The 23,313-nt window shown below is 42.0% G+C and overlaps 1 protein-coding gene and 1 non-coding gene across 3 annotated transcripts in view; both read left to right on the top strand.

Annotated features, from left to right (window-relative positions):
- Wdr64 (WD repeat domain 64) overlaps positions 1-22,245 on the top strand; it is a 100,181-nt gene extending 77,936 nt beyond the window's left edge. Inside the window, exons 20-28 of one of the 2 annotated variants that reach the window (XM_038349514.1) lie at positions 83-219; positions 2,253-2,358; positions 4,646-4,704; positions 5,837-5,946; positions 10,088-10,276; positions 13,735-13,840; positions 15,682-15,762; positions 17,328-17,441; positions 20,660-22,245. In XM_038349514.1, the coding sequence (XP_038205442.1) occupies positions 83-219; positions 2,253-2,358; positions 4,646-4,704; positions 5,837-5,946; positions 10,088-10,276; positions 13,735-13,840; positions 15,682-15,762; positions 17,328-17,441; positions 20,660-20,740 (983 nt within the window). In that variant the 3' untranslated portion in view covers positions 20,741-22,245. Of the gene's footprint in view, positions 1-82; positions 220-2,252; positions 2,359-4,645; positions 4,705-5,836; positions 5,947-10,087; positions 10,277-13,734; positions 13,841-14,711; positions 14,851-15,681; positions 15,763-17,327; positions 17,442-20,659 lie in introns of those variants that run through there. The other variant, XR_005287704.1, reaches the window with a different exon arrangement.
- On the top strand, positions 6,046-6,237 carry LOC119799629. The gene has a single exon (XR_005282907.1). It is a non-coding gene; the product is annotated as a U2 spliceosomal RNA (small nuclear RNA).
- Positions 22,246-23,313: the final 1,068 nt, after the last annotated feature.

Genomic DNA, 23,313 nt, shown 5'->3' with positions numbered 1-23,313 from the left:
CCCGTCTCTTCTTTGGTGTGCCATAAAACTTGAAACCCCAAGGATTAGACATAGCAGCAGAGCTCATGAGTTTCTCTACCAGGTGAGCAAGCAGACACGGTGGGAGAGCAGCAGCCAGGGAGCAGAAAACAGCCCACGCCCACTAGCTCCGTAGAGGCTCAGCCTCCCATCCTGGTCACTGCGCATGAAGACGGGCATCTCCGCCTGTGGACGCTGGAGGTAATGAGGTTTGGTCTTGGCTGGCACTCAGAAGGAACGGGATGACAGAGTGGGTAGCAATGCGTTGCAGCCCTCTTCCTCCCAGCTCACTGAGTCCTGCCAAGCTATACACCAGCTCGGCTTTACTATTCAGGCATTAGATCATCAAAACTGAGAAGAGTTTCAAAGCTTTCGAGCTGAGCTGTAATGTCATGATAATGTTTTATTGGATATTTAATGAAGTCCTCAATGATGACATGAAATGATCTAAGGGGCTAGGGAGATGGCTTAGTCAATAAAGTACTGGAGACCTGAGTTCAACCCCTGGAATCCACATCAAAAATCTAAGTGTGGTAGAGCACTCTTATAATCTTGGTGCTGGGGAGGATGGATCAACAGATCCTGGGGCTTGCTGACAGGTCCTCCTAGCCTAGCTGGCCAGCTACAGGCCAGGGGGAGAGCTTGTCCCAAAATAAGGTCAATGGTGTTCCTGAGGAGCGACACCTACACACACACCTACGCATTCATATTTTCACGCCATAAAACAGAATATAAGAATACTGGCACATAGTATATGAAATACTTTTTGTTATCTTTATTTATCTTTGTGTGTGTGCACACGTGTGTGTTTATGTATATCTGTGTGTGCATGTGGGTGCATACATGCCATAGCAGTCATGAAAAAGTCAGAAGGAAACTTGTGATAGTCATTTTTTTTCCACCATGTAAGTCCCAGGGATCAAATGTAGGTTGCCAGGCTAGGCAGCAAGCCCCTTTACTGGCTGAACCCTAACATAAAACTTTAATGATATAAATTATTGAAAGATGGTATTGCATCACTTTGAGTGTTCTTAAATTTTTTACTGTGAAAACAGAAGTTTTAATTTACTAGGAGGTTCAAGTGTTTTTGATGGAGGGTGGGTGGGTATTCCAAATTAAAAGTACAAACTAGGGACCAGCAAGATGGCTTAGAGGGTAAAAAATAAGTTGCCACATAAGCTCCAAAACCCAAGTTCGATCCCAGAATCACATGTGTGGGTAGAAGGAGAGAACAAGCTCCACAAAGTTGTCCTCTGGCCTCCATACATGTACCCCAACACACACACACACACACACACACACACACACACACACACACTAATAATAATAAGTTTATTTTTAAAAAAAGACTTCAAAGTAAGAGGCGTTAGGAGAGAACCTATAGATTTCCCATTGTGACCCTGAAACTCTTGGAGACACAGAAGGCATGAATGCAGTGATAAGACTTCTTCTACTGGAAAACCCAGGAGACAGCAACAGTGTTGTGTGACCCACACCTGATCTGAGAACACAAAGCAGCAACGCTGTCTGCCAGCTCAGTCCCAGTGTGCCAACGGGTTCTGGCTTCAGTGACACCCCTGGTTTGAAAACACAAACTGCCTCCAAGATAATCTTGGAATAAAATGCCGTTTTATCTGCGATGAATAAAAAAGAGAAGCAGAACAGATGATATCCAAGTCAAGTCTTAGAAAAAAAGCTGCTGATTCAGATTCTGTTCCCGGTCTCCAGTGAGATGATATATATGGAAGTCCTTCCAAGGGCTGGCTTATACTACTCAAAAGCACTTTATCTGGGTTTGAATCTCTTGCAATCCATTATTGCTCCAATAGTCAGAATTATGATTTCCTGGCGGGCATATATATATATGCTTATTGAAAGATGCCTTGTAATCACGGAGTTACATTTGACTCTGATGGGAATGCTTGGGTAGAGGGAGACCATATAGTTAAAATCCCATATAAGGAATCATGTGAAAAGACCTGTGGATAACACCAAGGAAAGAGAAACTCAATAATCAGCTAATCCATACATTGAGTTATCCATACTATTCATTTCAAAGTAATAAGCCCTCATGGATAGCATCATGCTATTTTCAGTACAGAAGAGAAAATCCTGTTAAGTAGCAGGGATAAAAATTAAGACATCTCAGGTAGAGTGAAATTCAACTTTAATATTGCAATCTTATAGAATGCATTATCATAGAAGAAGCATTGTTTGCCTTGTCCTTTGTTCAGGGGAAGCTCCTGAAAGACATACTGCCCTTCACAAAGCACTCCGCCATTTCCTTGACATCATTGTACACTGACTCGTGCTGCCGGACACTGCTGGCTGCGAATGTGGGTAAGTCCTTCTTCTGTCAGGTTAATCTGCATCTTAAGAACCTGTGTGGTATAAAAAATGGCTCCAAGAAACACACGTGACATTTAAAGGGACAAATGAAAGTCTCCGAGAGGTATACTCAAAGTGAGAGAGTTTGAGATCTGAGAACACAAAGCACCATGGTTGTCCGCCAGCTCTGACCCAACCTTTTCTGTTTGTGGCATGTGTCCTCCTTAAGGTTCCTCCAGGGCCTGGATTCTGAGTCCTTATCTAGGTATTTCCTCGCAAGTGTTGTTGGAGGCTGCTCATTCATTTGCTGGCTTCCCAGACCCAAAATAATCACACAGAAACTGTATTAATTAAATCATTGCTTGACCTATTAGCTCTAGTTTCTTTTTGGTTAGCTCTTACATCAGAAATTAACCCGTTTCTATTCATTTGAGTATCAACATGTGGCTCTGGCTTACTGGCAAGGTTTAGGTGTGTCTGTCTCCTGCAGGCAGCTACATGGCTTCTCCCTGACTCTGTTTACTCTCTTTATATATCTTTTCCAGCCTGGCTATATTCTGTTAAACCATAGGTTGAAAGCAGTTTATCAACCAATGGTATTCAAAGCATACAGAGGGAAATCCCCCATCATGCATGGATAACCTTTGAATACAGGTGAAATTGCACATGAATTTGTCCTTCACCTTACAGAACTGCACACCCTCAGGACTCAGCTTAGATGCTAAGACACTGCTGGACCTCCAGGAGACTGAGAGAGGATCTTGATATTAGACATTGCTGTAGACTGATGGCTGACATGTCCCAGTATATCAGCTAATGCCAAATGGCTGCATACTTCTATCTCAGGGCAGGATCTAGGGCAGGATCTAAGGTTCTATCCCTCACCCAAAGGGTCTGGGCCAAGTAAATGTGTGTGTGTGTGTGTGTGTGTGTGTGTGTGTGGTTTTTTTTTTTTCAAGACAGGGTTTCCCTATAGTTTCTAGAGTCTATCCTGGAACTAGCTCTTATAGAGCAGGCTGGCCTCAAACTCAGAGATCCACCTGCCTCTGCCTCCTGAGTGCTGGGATTAAAGGCGTGCGCCACCACTGCCCGGCTGTATATATTTTTTAAGACAGGGTCTTTCTATGTAGCTTTGGTTGTCTTGGAACTGGCTATGTAGACCTGGATGTCCATGAATTCATAGAAATCAGCCTGCCTCTGCCTTCTGAGTGCTGGGGATAAAGGTGTGTGTCACCATGGCCAACCTACAGATAATTTCTTCTTCTGAAATTCTAGAAGGTTTCTGATAGAATTTGGGGGATCTCTTCTGTATAATATCATACCATTTATACATAGAAATGAATTGGCTTATTATGCTATTCACAGCCCTTTGATTTTCTTCTCTTGTCTTATTGCTCTAGCTATGATTTCAAGCACTATACTAGAAAGAAATGGTTAAAGTGGTCACTCTTCTTTGTTGGAATGCTTTGAGTTTTTCCTCATTTAATATCATGATGGCTATTGGTTTTTTATGTATTAGCTTTTAGTATGTTGAGATACGTTCTCCATCCCAAGTCTCTCCAGGGATTTTTATCTTAAAGGGATGCTGTATTTTTCTCAAAGGTCTTTTCTGTATCAATTGAAATAATATGATTTCTATCCTTGAAATGAAGTCCAATATTATTCCTTGACTTACTTCCATTGAATCAATCCACCCCTGGAATAAAGCCAACTTGATCATATTAATGGTATGATGGATCTGTTCTTGAATTCAGTTCACAAGTTTTTTTCAAGAATTTTTCATCTGTATTAATCAAGGAAATTGGTCTATAATTCATTTTTGTGTTGGATTTTTATCTGGTTTTGTATCAAGGTAATCTTCTTGGCTTATTAAAAACAGCTTGGAAGCATTTCTACCCTTTCTTTTATGGAACAATCTGAGTTAGTATTGCTGTTCATTCTTTTTACTTTTTTTAATTTGAGATAGGATTTCATGTAGCCCAAGATGGCCTCAAACTTTCTATATAACCAAGGATAACCTTCTACTTCTGGTCATTGTGCCTCTATCTCTTGAGAACTAGGGTGGCAATGGATATACCACCATACCCAGTTTTATGCCATGCTGGGGACCAAACCCAGGATTTCTACAGACTAGGCAAGTCTTCCACCAAGCTGTATCACTAGACTCCAAATTTCTTTTACGATTCTATTCTATCTACTAATTTAAGTGCCTGAATCAAAATGACTTGTCATTCCGGGGAGCGTTTGACTAAAGAATATAGTGTCTAACTAAGGACTCCAATGTTTAAATTTTATACAGAAGGACATGTTATCCTTTGCAGTATTAGTGCCTTCTTGGATCCACCTCATGATGAAAAGGTATGAACCTTAGCTTTCCACAGACAGCACATGTTTTTTTTTTTTTTTTTAACATTTTCCTCAAGCACACACACAAATGATGGAAATGCAAGTACCCCTATACTCCAGGTATATATTCTGCTTCAATTTAAGCTACATGACCCCAGCCTTTGCTTGGGTGGGTGCTGTCTTAAAACAGAGAAAAAAACTTTGGGTGACCAAATGTTCTTGAACATCTCCGAAACAATTTGAAGTAAGAGAGTGCAGGCTTTTAGCCTGCCTTTTAAAGAACTGACATGGGAAACTGAGTCAGCAGTCTAAGAATCTCAGAAGAAATTATTTTTAGCCCTACTCAAGTCTTAAGGAATAGGAGATGCACAGAACTGCATGCTCCAGGACTGTGGTCCCACAGATAACCGTGAGTAGATGGCCCAGAGGAAATGTCTTAGTGTGTCCATCGATGAACAGAGAGAAGCATACAGAGTGTATTACTGCAGGACAAACCGTAGTGATGTCTTCTGAAGCCCCTTAGACTCCAAACTTGAGGACAAATGTTAAAGAAGGTTGGCCTTCTTTAGGTCCATCAGTTGACCCTCACACTTCTTTTGAAAGAGAATAGGCTATGCCTATTCTTCTTGCCAGTTACTTACAGCATATGCCTCTTGCCCTCAAACCCCATGCAAAGAAGAATGTAGTCAATGCTTTCTCTAGGTACAATTTGCAAATTTTTAAAAAAAGTCCCCTTGGGCTTTGCCTTCTGGATCTGCTTTCCTTCGCTCCTAATGGTCTTCACCTTCACCCTCTGGATCTGCTTTCCTTCGCTCCCAATGGTCTTCACCTTCTGGATCTGCTTTCCCTCACTCCTAATGATCTTGCCTGTGTCTCCCACAGCCACCAACCATCCACTAAAGTCCACGGCACATTAATAAAAATATGAGCTGCTTTATCCAGCAGGGGTATTAGCAGAGTAATAATTCTCCAAAACTGGGGTGCTTTTGGTATCTCCATAAGCAAGAGAAAAGCTAATCAGAGCAGAGACTCAATCACCATCTATCCCACCCACTCATAAATATAGCCCTACAATGAGAAATGATTTTGCTTAAGATTGTGTTTTGATTCATTCCAAGAGATATGTCTTCTTGTTGCCGTCTAGAAATTCAAGCAGCTGCTATCCTGGCGTGCCCATTCTTTAGAAATTATTCAAGTGATCTATGTGGAAGACAAACAGCTGGTGCTTACTGCCTCCATTGATGGCTCAGTGAGGTAAACCCAGACGGGTCCATCCTGGGAACTCGGGGTCGGTGTAAGAGGAGTAAGACTGAAGCTAAGGCTGGGGTGTTTGGTTGCGAGGCAGTGCTTTGGGTCACTTCTTGACCTTTTGGCTAAGATCAAATGTGTATCTATTTTTATCAGCTGAATATCAGATACATCCTCTATCCTCTGAGGGCAATATATTAAATAGATTCGGGATCTGGATAATGGGATTGGAGCTTGCTCCACCTATTTGGTATGTGGACCTAGTGTCACAGCATCTACATAAATGGCACACCCCCTTCACGTGGTTTCAGGAAGAGCACAGTTTGGGTACACTTATTAGAATAAATTTATAAGTAAACCAAAAAAGTTACAAAGAGAATCTTTGGGAAAACCGTCACTGACTTGGATTCTTTTTCTATATCCAGGGAAATGAGCTCTGCTATACTCCTCTATGAAAAAAAGGACAGACATGGGTCTCAGAATCATTTTTTTGCAATATTTGTTGTTTTACAAACTCATTAAGAAATATTGCTTTTTAAAAAGTTATGACAAATATTTGCAGTGGAATTGGGTTTTGTAGGGTTATTTCAGAGAATGAAGCAGGATAGAAAGCTCAGAGAACTAGACTCATACCTGGGGAAGGCCACAGAAGATGGTTTGGTATCAAAAGTTTAAAAGACAGTCATAGGAAAGAGTATGCAGCTAGATGGAGTGGGGCACACCAGTATTTTGGCCCTTTTGGGGATAAAGAGGTAGGGGGATCTCTTGGGCTCAGAAATTTTGAGCCAAACTGGGAAACTTTGTCAGAAAGAGAAAGGGAAGGAGAGGAAGACAGAAGAGGAATGAAGGAATAGGGGAGATAGGTGAGCAGGAGAGGAAGGAGAAAGGAAATAAAAGGAGAGTGGGACAAAGGAATGAAGGATATAAAGACAGGAAGGAAGGAGGAAAGGAAGGAAGGAGGGAAGGAGGGAGGAAGAGATAGAGGAAAGGAAGGAAGAAGGAAGGAAGGGATAGAGGGAGGGAAGGAAGGAAAGATGGGCAGAAAAGAAAGGGGAAAGAGAAGGAAGGAAAAGAGGATAAAGAAGGGAGGCAAAGAGAGGCAAGGGAGAGGAGAGGACAGGTGAGGAGAGCAGAAAAGGAAGGGAAGAATAAAGGAAAGAAAGGAGAAGAGGCAGAAAAAATAAGAGTAGAAGGGGAAGAGAGACCCACTCAAAGAAAAGGTCACCCAATAGTGAGAGATGGGCGTAGCCTAGTTATTTCAGTGTGATTGATTTTTTACATAGCCTACTTACTTGAACTTAACTAATTAATTATAATCAATGCTAAGCACATGTACCCAAAATACAAAATACTAAAAATAAATACACATATATAAAGAAAAAGAAAGGAAATGTCATGACATTTCTGAAAACAAACTGCTGCCTACATGAAGTGTTTTAAAATTGTAGCAATGAATTATGCTCTTGAAAGAATGGAGTTAGATAATATTAGAAGATCTGGAGAGACTTTGAGTGAATCAGAAACCAGTCAAAATACAAATGAAAAGAGACAGATGTTTTATACTCTTATCAAGGTCCTTAAATTAAAGTTGAACAGATCCTGACTAACTCTCTGAGCTTGGGGGCGGGGAGAGTTGGCTGGGACACTGTGCAGTACCTGGGCATTGCTGCAGATTTTGTATATTTACCTTTAAAGTAGCCACTAAGAGGGTTTTAGACCGAAAACAAATGGCTTAAGATTGAAAGCCATGTGACAGGTCAAATCAAGAAGACATGAGCTTCAACTAAAGGAGAAAATGAGGGATCAATGTGAAGAAGGGGACCTGCCATATTCCACCAGAGGAACCCTAATGCCATCCCAGATAGAAGTCACTATAAGAACTATAATATGGAAATACTATATTTAGAAATTTCAAGATCAAGATGATTCTGTAGGACAGGCAAATGAATAGAGCTATTTTTTTATTAGAAAAATGACCAGTTTTATTTGTAGGTAAAAACACATTATAAATGCTATTAATAACTTGATTTTCTGGTCTTTACTCTGTGTTGATATCTTGTTTGTACAAATAAAGCTTGCCTGAAGATCAATAAATCAATAAATATAAAAAATGTGAAGGATCAAAGGAATGTGAAAGGATAATGTATCTTGTCCTGTGATGCTCTGGAGAACTTTGGCACTCTGGAGAGGGCCCCTTCTAGCATGGAGGACATCACCCTACATGACCAACAGTTTTGAACTTCCCTGTCTCAATACATCATGCAATCAGCTATAGAAAGAAAAAGTAGAATAAGGCAGGCACTAATTCTATTTATGTAGGTAGACTCCTCATGACCTAAACACTCCCTAAAGGCTCCATCTCATGCCATCCTGTTAGGAATTAGGGTTCAACATGACTTTGTGGGGACACGGATGTTTAGAATAATGCACTGTTCAAGCCAGTCGTCCTTGGCCTGGAGAAATTATTTTTATGATTCCTTTAAGTGGAACACTCCCCAGACACTCAATTCATAGAGCGCATCTCTATTAATAGCTGTCTCAAAGCACTGCTGCCTTTGTAACTAAGCCACATCCTTTGGCTAATATATGCTGCCACATTCTCAAGAGGCAGGTACTCTCACATCCTAAATCTTGTTTATGAAAAGATTATGACTTTCCAATGGAGAAAAAACATGACTGAGACTTAAGTCTGGGGCATAGGGCAGGAAATTGGAGGCCTCCTGATGACTCAGATCCATGTCTAAGGCCCAGGATGTCAGTGGGGTTATTCACTTGGAAAGAGCCATGAGGAACAGGAAACACCATGAAGCAGGAAGTCAAGTTGCTTTAGTATGGGCCTGGAGCAGAATACATTTAGCCTCCTAGCCTTTTTGCTTTCTGTTTAAGCAGCTTGTTATAAATGCTCTTGATGACTCTATTTCCTTATAGGTAATAGCTCTGGGAAGGCCAAGCTACGGCAGTAATGCTCTCAATTAAAATATAGGAGGTATGTAAGATGCTCATGCTAAATCCTCAGACAGTAGCAAGTACGAGGCATCGCTGCCGGCTACCTCTGCTTCTGCCGCCTTCCCTCACTGGCTATTTTGAGTGAGCCTACTATCTGAATTGTGTAGAATTGACTGTTAGTCCCTTTAGGTTATGTTCCTTCTCAGTCATTGCCACAAACCCATGGTTAGAGTTGAAACCAAGACATAAAGAGATGTCTGCAATTCCAGAACCCGAGAGGCTAACACAAGAAGAGCATTACCTTATTATGTAGCCCCGTTTAACTTGGCTAGCCAGGAACTTCCTATAAATCTCTGGATGGCTAAACTAGGCTACCCGATAAGAACTGTCCCCCACCCCACCCCCAAAGAAAAGAAAGAAGGAAAGAAAGAAAAAGAAAGAAAACCTAAATTAAAATAAATAGGCACAAAGCAGCTCTCTGTATGATATGGAGCACATGTTCCTGCTAATGGTATTCTATATTAGTTTAAGTCTACTGGGCAAATTGGAGTGGCTTCTTAGGATAAGGAACTAACACAAATGGGTTATGAAGGACTTCCTTTATCATTCTTCCTCATTACTCAGCTGGGAACACTGGAGAGTAGGAATTGTAGTTGGAACGTGGGAAGAAGTCGGCATTACCAGAAGCATCTCCAGATCTCTCTTCACACGAGTTCTGTGCTGGTGATGATTCCTAAGTAGACAGATAAAACATAACCCGCTGTAAGACCTACTTTAGCTCGTAGGCACTCAGGGTGGGTTCTGATCAGCTTGCGTTGGTGGGGTTGTTTAGAGAGAAATGTCTTCCGTTTTTTTTTTTTTTTTTTTTTTTTTTTTTAGCTTCTATCAGCGAAGAGTGCTCACACAAGTTCAAATTGGCTAATACCAAAAACCTATAAGTTAGAGTTCTGGCTGATAAAAATGTTTACATTAAGGGCTAGGGGTATAGTCCAGTGGCAGAATGCTCATCTGGTGTGCTCCAAGTATTGAGCTCAAAAATAAAGGTTTGTGTAATGATTAGCTCCACAGCATTGAGGGGGAAGTGTCCTGAATGAATTTTAAAATCCTTGGTAGACCAATGCAGTCCACGTGACCTATGACCTGTGCTCAGACTCACTTCCGCTGACCTCCCCAATTACTTCCCTCCCTGACTCTCCTTCAGGCTCTGGCATTCCACCAGCGGTCATTACTGTGGCTATTTCGGACAACGGAGAATGTTTGATCTAACTCAAAGCAGTGATTTCATTTTGCCTTGTGATGTTAATGAATATCCCGTAGAGATAAAAGAAGAAAGCAAGTTCACAGAGAAGAAGCAAAAATATGAATATCCTCTGATATTTGACCGTGAGAGGTGAGAACATTGTTTTTCTTTAAATGAACAGACGAGAGTTAAATTATAACTACGTGGTAACACCTCAGTCGAATAGGGAATTCAAAGTCACCGCTCTTCAATAATTTTGACGCCCCATGGAAGGGAGTAATAAACAACTGTAATTCAGTGCGGTAGTCCCGAGAACACTAATTCTTAGTAACCAATGGGCGAGACCAAAGAACAAAAAGGCATTTGTGTCAGAAGAGGCACCAAATAACTCGAGACCGTGATATGATATAGTCCTAACTGTGGAGCCCGGGGGCAGAGGGGATATGGAGAAGATACAGAAGATAAAACTACAAAAGCCTAAAGGAACCAGAGCCCTCTCTGCTCAGGCCTGCAACCTCAGGACTGCTGAGGCTATCATGGGCTACCTAGCAAAACTCTGGGTCAAAAGCAAACGAGATAAAAACACAACAATAAATGGACTGAAGAAGTGGCTCTGTGGCTAAGAGCACTGCCTGTCCTTGCAGAGGACCACAGCACAGTTCCCAGCACCCAATCAGGTGGCTTTATAACCATCTGTAACTCCAGCTCCAGGGGACTCAGCTGCCTCTCCTCGCCTCCAAAGACACCAGCACACAAGTGCACATGCTCACACAGATATAAATATAAAACTGAAATCTGTTCTAAAAAGAGAAAGAAATCTACAGAGGTCACACTGCCAAGTCTCTGAGCCAAACTGAGAAATTCAAACTCATTGGAACAGGAGTCCCTGCAGGAAACATGGCACATGATGGGTTTGGTTGGGGACAGGGGTTTAGTCTACAGTGCTTGTGGTGCATCCAGGGAGAGCATCTCAGAAGCACTTAGGTTAGTCGGCACAGACATGCTGAACAGTCCACAGCTGTAGACAAGGTTCTGAAGTCAGTTATCAGGGTAATAATTTCACTGTGGATAAGGCATTTCAGGTACCACGTCTTAAGTCAGAAAAATAGAAAACTAAGAAATAAAGAGAAGGCCAAGGAAGAGATTCATGTGGAAAAATCTTGAAAGAGAATAGCTAACGTATAAAAAGAAAAGAACATAAATAAATAATGAGAGGGTGTGTACAAGAACATGGTGGATCTTTTATAGTATATGGGAACAAAGCCACTCAACAGAGAAGGAAGCATTGGCTTGACACGACAAGGTCCTTGATGATTCTGGAAGGAAAATTTCAGTGGGGTGATGGGAGAAAGATCACAAGACAAAAGTTAAGAAAGCTCCAGGGAAAGTTACCTCTCCTTCTATATTTAACAATCACATTTTTTATATGTTACAATAAAATATTTTAGCACATGTATTTGTGCCACACATATAATATTTATTTAAAATGATAGGAATTGTTTTCATTTTGGTTAACATTAGTTTATGCTTGGAACCTTAAATGTTATTGCTGATGGTTTAGGAAAAACAACTAACCTGAGTATACAGTAGAGACTGGGCTTGGTAGCTTGTGTCTGTATTCCTAGCAGAGTCAGAGAGGTTCAGTGAAAGTTCAAGGCCAGCTTGGGCTTTGTACAAAGTTGCAGGCCAACCAGAGATACATAATGAGACCCTGTTTCAGAAGAGCTACAGAAATAAAAAGGTATGTAATAGAGCTTATTAGAAGCTGAGGAAGGAGGAAAAGGAGGCTTGGTAACAGTCATCAAACATACAATTAACATAGATTACTTTTCAAATAAAGGAAATAATTGTAAGCGTTGCAGGAGAGTCTGTTCCATGGGTTTGTTTTTGTGTGGAGGATGGGGATGCTTAAAGGTAGGGAGGGGGGAAATGGTTCTGCGGTGGTGAATGGAAGAAAGCGGTTCACAAATGTCACCTCTTGCTTTTTGACTGGCTTTGTCATAGCAAAGAGGCTGCTGCTCATCTGAGCCAAGCTTATATGATAGATATCTAAATGTCCAGTTTAAAAAGAAAACAAACCCAAAAACTAACAACAGCAAAAACAGACCTGCCTAGGGCTAGTGATAATCCTGTAAATCAGAAATTGGAGAGCCAACAAGGATGATTCCCAAGCAGGAAGCCTCCGAGGGGACGTCAAAAAGAAGGTCTTTTTGGAGAACCCTAAGTTAGCCAAAACTGGGAAGACTAGATGCCATTGTTTAATGCAAGGAATGCCAAAAATGCTGGAAATAAGAATAGAAGCTAAGAACAAAAACTACAGGACTCAAAAAAATACAACCAAGTCAGCAAGAATCAAGGTCTCCAGGAGACTAAAAAGCACCACCTGAAGGTTCGAGGCTTTCTCTTGGCTGGTCAGTAAGGAGCAATGGAAAGAAGCCTGGTTAACGTGTAAGAAATAGACTTGTAGAACCAAGCCCATCAGGATGAGACCAGGTTCAGCAATGAGCGATGATTAGCCCTACCTTTTGGACAACTTTCCAGACTTGAATATCCATGTATCTTGTGTTAGTCGCTCCACTTCCTGCTGTGACCAAATACCTGGCCAAGGTAACTTAGGGAAGCTTATGTTTTGGCTCAGGCTTCCAGGGTACAGTCTGCCTTGGCATGGAAGTCATGGCAACAGGAGTCTCCTTGTGAATGTGAGGCTTCTTTACTCATGAGTCCTTTAAGGACCACGGTCTTGTTTATACATCTTGGTAGCCCCTGTTCTTAGCTCAGTGGCAGCCCCCAAAAGGCACTCTGAAGAACTACTAGTGACTATTACAAGCACAGGGCACAAATGTAAGGGATAGACACCAAAACATCAAAGGGTCATCATGTCTTGGATAATTAAAATGTATGATAAGTGATTACACCGTCTTTTGAAGAAATAAATTTGCTCTGTATAGCAAATTAAGCCTTGCTCTACAGAATGACTCAGTTACATTACATTTGTTTATTTGTCTGTGGAGGAACAAAAAGTGCGTGGCACAGCAAGTCTGTGGAGGTCCGAGGCCAACAGACAATAGTTGGTCTCTCCTTCCACCCTGTGCATCCTGGGAATCAAACTCAGATCATCAGACTTGGTGTCTTCACCCACTGACTCATCCCTCTGCCTAGAATGATCCCATCTCAAGATATATTAGTGACTGTTATTTTAAAAGGTGTTTTTAATACTTAGCTATGAGTTTCTAAATGCATATGTAAATAAGTTTTAACTGTAGAAGAAGCTTCCCAAGGTTACTCAAAAGTCAAGCCTGGAACTTAGAAGGCTTTATCCCATCCCTACTATGTAGGGCTCCCGGCAAATGACAACTGATGATTTCAATTACATGGACAATTCTGGCAGAGTAGAAATTGCTGTGGTTTCCCTAGAGGGAGATCTAGGGAGCAAAATGGAATAAGAATTAGGTAGAGTGTCAGTGTTATTGGGACCGGTGCCATGAAAGTCAGCAATGTGGGGAGCCGAGGGGAAGGATGCAATCACATGATGGATATTTGCTCACTTGGCAGGGGATGCACGTTGCAGCTTTTTGTGCCTTACTCTGTTTTTGTATTTTTGTATGCAGATGGAAAAAAATGAGCTCAGTGTCTTTGCTTTTCAAACGCGCACCTCCCAAGCCCTTTGAAGTGCAACACGATTTTAAATTTTTCAAGTCTCTTTCTTCTCCGAAGGTAGCTAAAATGACAAAACTTACCTTTGTTTTTTAATTTTTTTTGAATTTTTGAATTCAAATATTCCCCTTATTATAGCATGTTAGCTTTCTGTTGTTACTCTTGCAAACTGACACAACTTTTTTGTTTTTATTTTTGGATTTTTTTTGCATAAACAATCCAAAGTAATTATCTTACAGATTTATAGGTCAAAATAAAAAAACCTAAAATGAGAGCAGGGTGCAGTGCTGCTTTCCTACAATTCCAGCAGCACTTCAGAGGTAGAGGAAGGAGGGTCAAGAATTCAAGGCCATCCTCAGACACCTGTGGAGCTCAAGGCCTATCTGCCTAGATAAGAATTTGTGTATATATATTTTTTAAATCCTGAAATGAATCTCATGGGATTGAAAGTGGAGTGTAGCCAGAGCTGTGTTTGCTTTAAGGGATTAAGGTGGGTGGGGAACCCATATTCCTTAGTTTGTGCACCCTCCCTTGGTCATCAAAGTCAGAAAGGCAGGTTCTCTCTGAGCACATGGTGCAGGTAGGGGGCCTCACTCAGTGGGAAAGGTTCTGTACTTGGAAGAATCAAGTGATTATCTGGTGGCACCAAGGTAAGTCGGGAGAACCTCTCCCCTCAAGAGGAAAGTCAGGATATAGTACTCCCAGGTTGAGGGTGTGAAATAGGGGGTAGACATCATCACTGGGGTTCATTGTGTGTTCACGGGCACGTTTTGTTTACAGCCTGAGAAAAGTGAGTTGTTATTATTTAACCATGCTAGAGGATGGATTAGTGTGGGGCCAAAGGTCTGGAATTGATCAGTAATTAGTTAAAATGTATTCCCTCTGGCTTGCCCACAAATAAAGCAATCTCTAGTCCACTACTGTGACGCTGTCTACCAAACACATTCACCATCTTCCTGAGCTTCCTGTCCCTGAAATGCACTTCATCTGGGGTGCCCTTGACACAGCCAGAATGTGTCTTCATCTGTCCAAACCCACCCTGTCTTCAGAAATCTCATAAATGAACAAAGGTGGGTATCTGGACTATGGGAGGGGGAAGAAAACCTCCGAAAAATAAATAAGAAAAAGCGAGTCTAAAAACTGCTTTCAAAGCTTGGCTATTTCACTAAAGAAAAAGTGCATGCCAATAAGACACCTAACCTCTTTAGTACACAGTAAATGCACATCAATAGCACTATGGGATTCCACTTCAGACCTCCCAGGGTTTAAATAAAGAATCTAAGAACACCAGAAGCACTAATCTGGTGGCAGTCATATGAACTATTAAAAAGTCACTGAAAAATCAATGTGGCATTATCAGGCATGGTTGGAAATAGCCTTCTTATGTACATTTTAACTCAAAAGATGGGCGTAAAAATGTTGGGATAGAAGGCTAGCTTGGTCTATATAGTGAGTTCTATGTTGGCCTATAGGCTACAAAGAGAGACTTGTTTCAAAAATCAACACACACACATAGGAAGCAAACCAAAGGTAAGATGATAACTGAAATATTAAATAAATTGGTTAAAATCCTTAGAAAGGCTTTTCAGAGTCCTTGAAACACTTAAATATGGCAAATTTCTTCTCTTGCCTCCGTATCTTCCCACCTCACTGTCCAGTGAATGAAAAGGCTTCAACACCAGTTGAGATGTGATTCATTTGGAGTCTCTGATACTAGACAGCTTTCTGATAATTTCCTTTTGATATGTGGTTTACAGTACCAGTGATACCAGTGATAGGCAAGCTTCCCCTGGAGTAGTCCCTTCCCCTAAGTTTATCATCAACAGAGAACTTGCCTAAGATCTTGCATTAGTGAGTCAGGTTTTTGGTGGATAGAAGTAAATCACTGTGTTCTTTTGTAGATTCGCCGATATGCTTTGGAAGGTTTCATGACAGAAAACAGAGAGGCAGGGATTGTTTTTGGTTCTCTGCCTATATACAGGGTAAGTCAGAAGTTTCTATAACTAGGGTGGTAACGGGGCAATACAAAAATCTGATTTCTCATTGCTGACACAATCAGCCCACAGATGTTTCCGTAAACACATGGGGCCCCGCAATAGGAAAGTCTTGGGTTATGTCTGTCAGTAGCTTGAATTGCTCACCTCTGCCATTGCACATAAGAGTGACTTTGAGCTTTGACCCAGGGGTCAATACCATCAAGATAAAAACCAAATGCCTTAGAGTAGCATGCAAACCTTCTATGAGCTGGCTGTGCTAGATTTTTGGGCCCTACTTCCTCCACATTCTCCCTATACTGTTTCTATAGTCCAGCAATGCTTGGGTGCCACTGGGTACTCCCATCACTGTGCCTATGCTACTATCTGCTCAACAGTCATCAAACCTCTTGTCCAAGTCTCCACCCCCAGATAACCAGTGTTAAGAAACTAATGACTGAAACCAAGAAATAACAAACCAAATACCAAATGTGTCAACACAATGTCAACATAGATCTTAAGCATTCCTTATTTTTCTAAGGACATGTTCATTGTAGTAGATCACAAAATCATTGATGCTGACGGTGATCAACAATTAACTGGGGAGACAGTTCAGTCATTAAAGGGCTTGACACACAAGTATGAGGACTTAGGTTTGGATCCCCAGCACCCACACACACAAAACTGAACACAGTGGAGTGCATCTGTAATGCCTGTGCTGGGGACGCAGAAACAGAAAAATCCCTGGGGTTCTTGACCACCTGTTCCAGTGTAAGTAGTAAGCTCGAGCTTCAGTAAGAGACTGGTCCTCAAAACATAAGGTGGGGAGCTGGGGAGAGCTCTCCGTAAATAAAACATTTGTCATGCAAGCACGAGGACCAGAGTTCAGATCCTCAGAACTTACAGAAAAGTCGAGAAGTCAAGGCAGTTCACCTGCATTTCCAGTGCTTAGGAGGTTGGGGAGGGGGATTCCGTGAGACAAGCTGGCTAGCTTGGCCAGCCCAAACTGGCACGCTCCAATAACCCTGCGTCAGTCAATAAAGAAGAGCTGGCCTCCATAGGCATGAGTGTGTGCGTGACACACAAACTGAAATAACAATGGGGTAATACACACCTATATTCCCAGAATCAGAATGGCAGAGGCAGAAGGGTGTAGAGTTCAATGTCAGCCTGAAATACATAAATCTGCCTCAAAAATTCAAAAGTAAGGGACTCAGTGGTTAAGAATATTTGCTGCTCAGAGACCTGGGTTCAATTCCAAGTATTCTCATGGCAGCTCACAACTTCCTACAACCCAGTTCCAGGGGATCCAACACCCTCTCTCACCCACTGAAGACACCAAGAACATGCGTGGTACACAGACGTACCTGCAGGCAGAACACCCAAACACAAGCAAGTATTTTTTATTTAAAAAAAATATAAAAACCAAAATAACAGCAGGAGAAAGAACAGCGGGTGTCTGAAACAGGGCATGTTCTTGAACCAGATGGACCTCTCGTGTGGCACCTCTACCTTAGGTTTACATTCTGGAAGGAAACACTCTAAGTGTGCTTAACTCAGGCCGTGGTTTACAGGTGCCGAGCCCCACAAGTCTGAGATACCTTCCACTCATTGGCTCTGAAGCACAAAGAGACTCAATAGAGGGCGTCCACGGGAAGAAGAAGGGCGCGCATGTTCAGCATGAGAAAGTAAGTTATGTGCACCCTACAGAGCACTCTAATTCCACACGCACCCCGCACACGTACAGATTTTCTTTTTAATTGCTTCTCTGTCCCCCAAAACATCCTGAGCCTAAAAGTATTTCGGTGCTTATTTTCGTGGAGATTCCAGATGTGGATGTGTTCCGTTCAGTGAAGATTAAAGTCATGTGCTTGTTGGGTAGGAAGTGAGAGGGAAACCAAATGCAACCTGTGGGCCTGAACAAACCAGGCTACCCCGGTGCATCACCAAACATGTTCTCTGAGTGACTTTAGAAGAAACTGGATATAATGTGGTTGTGCAGTGTAACTGTCCTAACTTTGGAGTCTTACTGCACCTCTGCGGGCTGTGGGAGCCCTGGTATCAGCAGTGGTTGTCCCCATGTGTTAACAGGAAATGGCAGGCAAGTTTTAAAAAAGCAAGACGTGTTCTTATAAAGGATTCTCTTAATTTTGACAATTAAATTAAAAGAAAATGTTAGGTCCGTCTTGCATTTGCTCAGGTGATACCAATGACCGCTTGCTAATTAAACGATAAGCCCAAGATCTTTCCCTTCAGATTTCCTTGATCAGAGTTTATTCTAATAGCACTAGAAGCTTCCATGGACCTGACTTAACCTACACTCGTCTAGGTAGTCATCAGTATGGGTCCAGCAGTAAGAGAAAGATGTAGCCCAGTGTGTGGCTTTTCCTGCCCACTGCTAACTGATGACAGACACCGTGACAACAACCCTAACCGCTTTAAAAAGCTATTTTACTAAATCAAGATGGAAAATGTCTTCATAATTTTGTTAGCTTTTGCACTGAATGGGACTATGGATGCGACCCACTAATCAGCCATGCTGTCAATTATGCGAGAAAGAACTATTGGCATTTTCTATTTTAAAAAAAAATGCTTTTAGTTGTAAGGAATGGATGAAACAGCATGTTACAAGTAATCCAAAAGTAAGAGGTATACACACACACACACACACACACACACATATGTATATATTTGTGTTTGGTTCTACAATTCATATAGTTAGTGCCCCGTATTTTTATTCTTCACATTTTTATCTAATCTGATATTACATATAAGTTTATTTCCTAATCAAATCCAAAGCTTAGGAAAGAAGATGGCCACATAGTGGTGTAGGAGGTCCTTCTGTTTGTGTGTTGCTTTCATTGATTAATTAATAAAGAAACTGCTTGGCCTGATAGGGCAGAACTTAGGTAGGCAGAGAAAACAGAACTGAATTCTGGGCGGAAGAAAGAGAGTCAGAGAGGGAGAGCCACCATGGAGGTGCCAGGTCAGACATGCTAAATCTTTCCCGGTAAGCCACGACCTCGTGGTAACATACAGATTATTAGAAATGGGTTAAATCAAGATGTGAGAGTTAGCCAATAAGAGGCTAGAACTAATGGGCCAAGCAGTAATTTAATTAATCGAGTTTCTGTGTGATTATTTTGGGTGTAAGCTAGCTGGGCGGGATGGAACTATAAGACAGTATAATTTGGAAGAACATGAGCTTCTGGGATCTCCTGGTGGGAATAACCTCTGAGAGCACACAAACGATGACAGCCTCCTCCCTCAGTTTTGCTTTTCTCTCTACCATTATCACCATCTGACTACTCGTCGTACAATAATTTCCCCTTTCTACTGTGGCATCTCATTTTCCCTTAATAACTCATTTCTCTTCACTGTGCTTAGTAAACTGGATTTTAAACTCTAAGGGCACACATTTCATCTGAATCATTCTTTCAGACTGTATAGTGATATTTATTTGTGTTTCTATAAATAAAACTTGCCTTAAGATTGGAGTGCAAAGCTAGCCACTCTAGTCAGCCATACAGGCCAGGCAGTGGTGGCACACACCTTTAATCCCAGCAACCACATTGGTTAGCCTTAGAGACTGGGTGGTGGTGGTGCATGCCTATGATACCAGCACTAGAGAGGAAATATAAGACAGGATGCGACAGGAACTGGTTCTCTTTTCGGTCTGATGATTTCGTAGAGGTAAGAGCTTGCTAGTGGTTGACTGCGTTGCTTCTCTGATCTTTCAGCTCAACCCCCAATATCTGTCTTTGGGATTTTATTATTTGTGCTACAAGACTGACACTGAGAAGAGGGGAGAGTGTGCTGAGTAGTGGGCTTAGGAAGTATAGAAGTTGGTGGTGAGGGCACCTGAAGCCTGGGGACACTCCCTGTGCTGGAGTGTGCAGGTCATGAAGGGACCTGAGCCTCCTATCTTGTCTCAGGGAGAGAGGAATAGAGACATGACCTGCTGGTGCCTGGGCATAAAAGACCCTTGAAGACAGGCTGGGCCTCATAGCTCTCTGTTTTTTTTTTTTTCTTTACCTCATATGTCTCCTCTTCCTTTTTTATGTTACAAAATTTTGTAACCAAATCCCAGAAATATCTCAGAAGCATATGGTGTTCATCTAGTGTCTCTTATATAGCAATTGAATGTTGCTGACAAAATGTCTGTCCATATGTATCTATCTATGGGTTTTAATGTTTTATTTTTGCATGTATGCATATCCATGTCACGGCATACGTGTGGAGGTATGAGGATAGCTTTCGGGAGTCATTTCCCCACCTTGTACAGTGAGGTCAGGGATAGGACTCGAGTTATCAGGTCTGTACAGAAAGTGCTGTCAGCGGCCGAGGCATCTCATTGTCCCAAGGAATGCTTTTGGGGTCTTGTCATGTAGCCCTGGCTAGCCTGGAACTTGTTTTGTTCTGGGCTGGACTCACACTTGTGGTAGATCCTCCTGTCAACCCTTTCCAGTTGGTGTACACGGGTTCTAGAATGGAGAAGTCCCCCATTAGGCAGCTCCAAAGCTCTTCCAGATGGCACCCAAAGCACTAGGGAGAAATATAAGCTGGGAGAAGACAGGTTTCAGGCTCGGTCTCATTCTGAGGTTTCCTGGAGGCAGGATCACCAATTTCAGACTGAGGTCGAAGTAAGAGCCAGTGGCTGGCAGTTTTGCTTGTCTAGTCTTCAGGTTGAACCCCAATATCTGTCTCTGGGTTTTTATTAATCGTGCTACATCCAGAACCGTTCGAGGGTCTCACCTTTCATCAACATTCTTCTGCCCAGAGATGCACAGGACTACTGAAATCACTCCACTGCTTAGCTAAGAGGATGAAAACGCTTTAATGGGAGAAGTTGGGAAGCTTGTCTATCATGCTTTTTTTACTAATGAATGTGCCATTTATTCCACAGTCACGGAGGAAAAGCTTGAAGAGAAATTTAGTTCCACAAATAAATCTGGCTTCGTCCTTCTTCCCAACCATGCCCAAGTGAAGAGGAGCCTCAGAACCGGCTGTTGTACAGAAGGCCACAGAGTCTGGACAACATCTTCCCTCTGTACTTCCAGATGAGACACCACAAGATGGTTACACATCCTCTACTTCAGGTCATCCTAGTAATGGAGATTACTCAAGGGGTTCCGCTGACCTTAGCCCTGACAACAAACAAGCAACAGCGGGCAGCCAATTTGACAACTTCTTTTTACGCATGGGAAAACACCTAATGAATGGGCAGTATCTCTCGTCATTGTCAACAAGATGGCACAAGGACACCAAATGACACTGGTAGCATGAGTAGCCCCCAAATGCTCAGTGATGCTTAGTTTTCACCTCTGCTTGTTGTTCACCCCAGTCCATAACCAGAATTAGAATGTGTGCAGTAAGAGGAAAATTACATGTGTGTCCTGCTGTGTGTATACAAAGAGGATCATTATGGTTGTTTCTTTGTTTATTTGAAGTTGCACCTAGGGGCCTGGAAAGCTAGGCGAGTCAGCTACATCAAGGGCTGTTTGGAGATAAGGTCTTGCTAGGCTGATCTAGGAGGTCTTGAATTTAAGGTTACTTTGCTTCAGCTTTCAGATCTTCCAGGAAAATTATTATTCAAAAAGAAAAATATCCCTACCCAGCCTCTGACTGTCTGCTTCATCGAGGTAATGTCACCTGAGAATTCCCGGAATGAAGCTGTGACTACAAAAGCAGATTGATTAATGAGAATGTCAGTGACATGGAGGGGCTGAAGAGTTAAGACCAGAGCCAAATTATCTTGGGGACATCTCTAGTTCCCTTAGTAGACATTTATTGCCCCCTCTATGCATGACTCAATGTCTATTGTAGCCACTGGTTAAATCCTTTGGAATGTGTCAATGAAGCCCTAGTTTCTGCCAATCAAAAGGCTAAAAATGCTGTCAGCTAGCACCTAAGGCCTAAAACTGTGACCTGCCTTCCTGATGTGTTGTCTTAGTTACTGTTCTATTGCTGTGAAGAGAAAGCATGACCAAGGCAGCTCTTAAAAAGGGAGGCATTTCACTGAAGTCCAGCTTGCAGCTGCAGAGGGTCAGTCTATTGTCATCATGGCCAGAAACAGGCAGGCACAGCAGTGAGCAGCAGCTGAGAGCTTTATATGCTGATCCACAGGCAGCAAGCCAAGAGACACTAGGCCCAGTATGGGCTTTTGAAACCTCAAAGCCCACTCCTGTTGACATACTTCCACCAACAAGGACATATCTACTACAAGCCCACACCTCTTAATCCTTCCAAAACTTTCACCAGCTAGGGCTAAGCATGGAAATATATGAGCCTATGAGAGCCATTTTCACTCAGCACGTGTACTTACCAATATATTTGAAAAGCGGGTTAAGTTTATGACTTTCTTTGCTCTGTTACTATAAAAGTTTATGAAATTGCCGCCTTGTTGGAACACGGTATTTGAAGAGGCCTGACTCTGTTCCTCAGCAATGGTCACTTATATTTGATTCTCAAATAAACTCTCTTTTCCTTTGAGGTGAGGGCTGTGTCTTCTGTCAACAGACCAAGTGCCATGGGCTCTCCTCTTGGTGATAATGAAACCAAAACAACCACAGCCAAGACATAAAGGAGAGGGAAAGATTTAGGGTGGGATCAGGCAAGGGAAAGCAAGGACGTCATCAAACTAAAGGATCATGGGTATGTTACTTAGGTGGCCTACACATATTTACTAGGGATGTCCCGTGCCTGGGCAAACTATAGAAAACATTACGTTCCCAAACAGGCCCATTTTAAGGTTAAAAAAATCCAAGGAAAAATAACAAACATAATTTGGGGCTCAAGGTCATGGAGCCACAATGGTGGCCAAATGAACGCCTCTGGGCATGTCAGCTTGTAGCATAACATTTTACCCAACATAAAGAAAGAGACGTTTGGAAGACAGGCTGATAGAGTCTGCCCTTCACAATGTTTGTCTCGCTTAGCAGCTAACAGAATGTTCGTCAGTGGAGGTACATGTTTAAAAGAATACGAAAGCATCGAAATCTGAGTGATAATGAATCCGATTTTAAACATAAAGCATGGAAAAAGTGTCAGAACTGAAACGTGAGAATTATCTAACCTGAACTTCTTCAGGCAGTGATTTTGAGCCCTGAGCAATAAAAGTGTTGCCATGGTAACAACTGTTAGTCTACTTTTCCCCAAAGCATCACTCCACCACTTGGTTAAAGCAAACAACGAAAAAAAAAAAATAGTCTCCTTTTAAATTCTAAGTTCTCACTCTGTAGAGAATTATGGGGTGGGGATAAAACAACAATGACAAAAATATGAACAAAATATACTTAATAAGTAAATAGATCAGTTTAATTCGAAAGAAAGCTAGTAGAAACCCTTTCTCACCCTTCATGAGACTCCTCTCCAGGCACTGAAGGAAGCCTCTACTTCCCACTAGAGCTCTGTCGTGTTCTTATCTCCATACATCTAACTCTCAGACCTAGTGATGGCTTCAAGGCCCTTTGCCCCACTAAACTGCATTTTCCTGAAGGGAATGTGTCAGCTTCCTGTTGCCAAGCCAACCAGTGCCGCTATTTCATCATTATGTCTCTA

The sequence above is a fragment of the Arvicola amphibius genome, chromosome 12 (assembly GCF_903992535.2).
Source record: "Arvicola amphibius chromosome 12, mArvAmp1.2, whole genome shotgun sequence".
Taxonomy (NCBI): domain Eukaryota; kingdom Metazoa; phylum Chordata; class Mammalia; order Rodentia; family Cricetidae; genus Arvicola; species Arvicola amphibius.
This window is presented reverse-complemented; position numbering and strand designations above follow the sequence as displayed.